Here is a 5,492-nt window from a genome sequence, read left to right on the forward strand (position 1 = left end):
AATCCTTGCACTGGCTTCCATCCCCCGCCCCCCTCTGCCAATCCCTCCACTGGCTTCCATCCCCCGCCCCTCTCCACCAATCCCTGCACTGGCTTCCAATAGCCCAAAGGATAAAATTCAAAATATCAACAATAATTTTAAAAGCCATCCACAGCTCCGCCCCCGGCTGGCTATATCTTAAACCTGGTCTCAAAGTATCACCCTAACTGTCCCCGACGCTCCTCCCAAGACCTCCTGCTCTCCAGCTCCCTCATCAACTCCTCCCATGCTCGCCTCCAGGACATCTCTAGAGTCTCTCCCATCCTCTGGAACTCTTTACCCCAACCTGTCCGTCTATCTCCCACACTGACTACCTTTAAGCGATCCCTTAAGACTCTTCTCTCCAGGGAAGCCGATCCCACCTCAACCTAACCACAGAACAATCACTTTCTCAAACTATTCATCCCCACACAGCTACCTTCTCATGTATCACTTGCCACTCCCTTTTAGATTGTAAGCACTCAGGGGCAGGGCCCTCCTTACCATCTTGTCTTGTGATTGTAATGTCTTCCTTATATTGTACAGCGCTGTGCACACTGTTGGCGCTCTATAAATCCTGTATTATAATTATGTCCACCATGTATAATTGACCTGCATTGGCACATGATGCGGATCTAAAAGGTGACCATGTCAGCTGCAATAGAACTATATAAAACAATTGTTACATTGATACAAATGTAGCATGAACTTCCCACTCTTGGTGGAAGATGAGGACCTCCTCCCCATGATTTCGGAGTTTTCCTACGTCCGCCTCCCAGATGAGAAAAAAAAATACAAGGGCAACCTGAAATATGAAAGGGGAGAAAAAAAAAAAACACAAGATGTTAAAGGGGAACTCCGGGATAGTTTTCAATTGACATTATTAAGCCCTGTCCCTGTGTACAATATACGTTCAGTTTTCTAAGCGCCTTATAAAAGTCGATGATGTCATCGTTTGCAGACAGAAAGCGAAGCTTTGTCCAGGTACCTCGTGGAAGTATAAGAAAGGAGCATTGTCACTTCCATTGCCGCTGGAACAAACTGCAACTCCCACTGTGCAATAGGAAATGAGGCCCCACCCACTACAGGCCACCTGCAGAAAACTACAGGAGGGGGCGGAGACAAGACCAGTCACCCTGCACAAGGAGAGAGAGCAGCAGTGACCGGTCTTTATTACAGGAGGGGGCGGAGACAAGACCAGTCACCCTGCACAAGGAGAGAGAGCAGCAGTGAGCGGTCTTTTTATTACAGGAGGGGCGGAGACAAGACCAGTCACCCTGCACAAATTAGAGAGATCAGCAGTGAGCGGTTTTTATTACAGGAGGGGGCGGAGACAAGACCAGTCACCCTACACAAGGAGAGAGATCAGCAGTGAGCGGTTTTTATTATAGGAGGGGGCGGAGACAAGACCAGTCACCCTGCACAAGAAGAGAGAGCAGCAGTGAGCGGTCTTTATTACGGGAGGGGCGGAGACAAGACCAGTCACCCTGCACAAGAAGAGAGAGCAGCAGTGAGCGGTCTTTATTACGGGAGGGGCGGAGACAAGACCAGTCACCCTGCACAAGAAGAGAGAGCAGCAGTGAGCGGTCTTTATTACAGGAGGGGGCGGAGACGAGACCAGTCACCCTGCACAAATACGAGAGAGCAGTAGTGAGCGGTCTTTATTACAGGAGGGGGCGGAGACAAGACCAGTCACCCTGCACAAGAAGAGAGAGCAGCAGTGAGCGGTCTTTATTACAGGAGGGGCGGAGACAAGACGTGTCACTGTGCCCTGAATAAGGCAAATATTAATGATAAAGAGAACCTGTCAGCACTGCAAATACTGTGAACATGATGAGGAGTACATTCTCACAGAGCTCACACCCAGCCATGCCATGATCTCAAGCATGCTGGATCTTGGTTCTCCCACAGATCAGAAGTCACAGCTGCTGCAATGCATGCTGGAACTTGTAGTTTCCCCCAATATAGGGAGGTACAGGGAGCAAGAAGCTGACACTTGTAGTTGTCCCACTGTAAATAAATAAACATGTTGGGGAGTGTAGTTCCCCCAATGGTTGATCACACAGGCAGTTGTAGTCCCTGCAAAGAAGAAGATCCGCACTGCATGCTGAGACCGACACCCCGCTCCCTCCATATGTACACAGTCTGACTCTAGAATACCCCCATCTCACCTCTCCGGCTACCTTTGCCAGCTCTTCCCCGCTCTCACCACCATCAATCCTACACTCTACACGCCGCACTTCCGCTTCCAGGTCACTTCTGGTGCCTCAGCTTCCCTCCGCTCACATCGCGGTCCGTCCACTAGAGGCCGAGCTACAAAACGGCGTTCAGCGGCGGCCATCTTGTTGTTGATTAGGCCCAGCAGCTTACAGGGGCTTCAGAAAAATGGCTCTTCGCTGCGGACGTTCTGGGATAATAACGATCGGATTTCACTACGCATGCGTGTGTTCAGCGTCCCTGATTGGTGAATACAACACCACGGTGTTTGTCTTTTAAAGCGATAGTACTTGGAGATTTGGACGAGTTGGCCATTTTGATAGAACATCGTCTTTGAAAATAATCATCTTTGCACTTCTTGCTTGCGGTTGCCCTGGTGACATTGTGTTGCTTCGACCATCTTTGATTATCTGCGCTTGTCTACTGTTGGTAAGTGAGGCTGCTAATTATATATTTTTTAATTTTATGCCATTTTTATTTTTTTGTTTTTGGTTGTGTGAGATCTGTCCTGGTCCTCTTGGCTCGTTCCAGCCCTCTTGGTCAGTCAACAACACAATAACCAGCTTCAAACGAGTCCCAGAAAACCAAATCGGCGAGATCGTCACCGCGGCACTTTTACCGTTATTTAAAAATAACTTTAAAACTTTATTAAATGAATCAAAATAAACCTGACTCAACTTGCCCAAGCAAAAGAACTTAAAATCCTAAGAACCAAATCCCCCTCCCAATAGCGGGAGCGACAAACCACATTAAACTTTTGCGACGAGGGAGAGCGAGATGTGTAGTTCTGCCACCTGACGCTGATCCATAGATCTCGTCTTCTTCTATAGGGAGAATCCCAGGCTGCAGAACATTCCAGAAGATCACGAGGAGGAGATTTGCCGCCCGATCCACACGCTAGGTGAGATGAAAGATCTCTTAAAGGGGTAAATTTCTCTAATGGGCAACAGTTTATGTACCAGAAACAGGGCCCGCGCGTGACCCCCTGTACGGGGGTAGGGCCCCCCCCCCGCAATCCCCTGTACGGGAGGGGCCCGCTGACGGCTATAAAGGATCGTCGTATTGGAGCTGAGAAGGATGTTCTATATTTTACAGGTATGGAGAAGTGGGGAGAAATCTTCAACTTCCTCTCTGCGGGAGAATACCCGCCCGGGTCCGATAGTTCCCAGAAATTCTATCTCAGGAAGTTCGCCTCCAAATTCACAATAAAAGGTTTGTATCAAATAGGGATGCAACGAGTACCAGTGCCGATACTTGGCATTTTCATGAGAACTCCCAGGGTTGCAGCGGTTGCAGCTGGGACCGGGCTCTGGCGCTCCACCACTGTCCTGAAATCATTAGTCTGTATTGTTTTAGAAAAACTGTCACATGACACTAAACAAAGATGAATCGGTACTTGTACTCGCAAAACTGGTATCGGTGCATCAATTTATTTATATTTATAAAAACAAAATCGTACAATATAACAGATATGTACAAATCCCGGGAGCTCCGTGTGCTCCTTACACATGACAGCCGCCTCCTAACTTTTGAGTTTTTCTCTAGTCTGGTCTTGGAGCTCAAAAAGTATCTGTACTTGTACTTGGTATCTATCGGTGCATCCCTAGTATCAAACATACCATCCATTTTTAGTGATTCGGGAAGATGGCTTTCTTATCATTGTAGTAGGAATGTAAGTTTAAAGGAGAACTATGAGGGGGGGGGGAGGGGGGGGGCTTTTCATCTCCTTTAACTTCTTCCCAATTGAAATTCGGACAAATTTCTTTAAATCCAGACATTTGGATGCGTCCGAATTTGAATGAATCAGAATTTTAATTGTTTTTTCCCCGAATTTCTAAAGTTCTATCCTAATGACCAGTATAGGCAAAGATGAGCAGTAGGGATGCACCTATACCGGTTTTCGATATGTAATGACTCGCCACCCGGCTTCCTGATTAGCAGCTAAGCCATCTCCATGCTTCCACGTCACCAGGTGATGAGGAAGCATGGAGCTGACTTTCTGGCCAATAAGGACGCCGGGGGGCGGGTCATGACTTGCCGCCTGGCTTCCTGATTGGCCAGCTTCCTGACCAGCCAGGCCGCTGCTTCTGCCACTGGTTTCAGCTGAATGCTGCGCATGTGCAGTGCAGCAGCTGATTCTCCCGGATCCCATGTAGAGGTGGTGCGAGGCTGTGCGCAGTGGCAGAGGTGTGGTGAGCGGGGCTGAGACAGAGACATGCTTCCTCCCCTCCGAGTGACAAGGGAGCATGGAGCCGGCTTTCCAGCCAATGAGGAAGCCGGGCAGTGTGTAATGACTCACTGCTCGGTTTCCTGATACCGGAAGTTCGGGTGTCGGGCTAGTCATCAGAGCATTTGGGGGAGTACGAGTACTCGCCCAAATACTCGGCAACGGTACCGATATCAGTATCTGTGCATTTGTAATGACCAGCGCGGACTAAGAAGAGGAGTGCGGACATCCCAATGCGAATGCATCTCCAATTATTTTTCTTCCAAATTTTAAATTCTAATGACCTGTACAGACTAAGATGACCAAACAAAAGTTCATTTCTTATTAAATAACCTCATCATCCAATTTGATAGGAACCAAAACATTCAGATCAATCTGAACCCCCCAAAAAAATAAAAAATTGGATCTAAAACAAAACACTTTAAAAAAAATAATAATAATAATATTGTTATTTTGAACCTTTTACATGTCAGGAATGTAGCGGTTTGTTGATCCCTTTCCTTACAGACGGGGAGCTCCTCTGTGGAAATAAGAAAGTCATTAAATCGAAGGAAGAAGCGAGGAGGATCGTAGAAGAAGTCCATTCAACTCCAATGGGAGGTCACGTGGGCATCATAAAAACGCGCAACGCTGTGTCGTCCCGGTTCTTCTGGAGTGGCATGACCAGGGATATTGACAGCTGGGTACACACAGATTAGTTTTGTGTTTTTGCGATATTTAGGAAAGCCGCACACACATGTTACCAACTGTTATTTTTACAGGTCAAGGAATGCGATCAATGCCAGAAAGTTGGAAAACCCGTGTCGGCTCCCCAGCTGTTAGAGGGTACTAAGGTAAATGTCTACCATAGTGTTACTTTATCATAGGGATGCATCGATACCACACCGAGTACCAGTATTTGTCCTCAGGCACTCCACGATACCAAATACTCCTTTTTCACTAATCATCTTCCAGGACAGCAACCTGAGAGATGATTGGTTCCACCTTCTACACAATTAGTAAAAATAGTTAAAAGCCCCTCCCCTTCCCC

At 47.5% G+C, this 5,492-nt stretch overlaps 1 protein-coding gene across 1 annotated transcript in view; it reads right to left on the minus strand.

Annotated features, from left to right (window-relative positions):
• WBP11 (WW domain binding protein 11) overlaps positions 1–821 on the minus strand; it is a 16,736-nt gene extending 15,915 nt beyond the window's left edge. Inside the window, exons 1-2 of the mRNA XM_018564388.1 lie at positions 705–821; positions 90–92 (exon numbers count right to left, since the gene is read on the minus strand). Of these exons, the coding sequence (XP_018419890.1) occupies positions 90–92; positions 705–765 (64 nt within the window). The 5' untranslated portion in view covers positions 766–821. The remainder of the gene's footprint in view (positions 1–89; positions 93–704) is intronic.
• Between the last annotated feature and the right edge of the window lie 4,671 nt (positions 822–5,492).

Source organism: Nanorana parkeri, unplaced genomic scaffold (assembly GCF_000935625.1).
Source record: "Nanorana parkeri isolate BGI_ZX_2015 unplaced genomic scaffold, ASM93562v1 scaffold748, whole genome shotgun sequence".
Lineage (NCBI taxonomy): Eukaryota > Metazoa > Chordata > Amphibia > Anura > Dicroglossidae > Nanorana > Nanorana parkeri.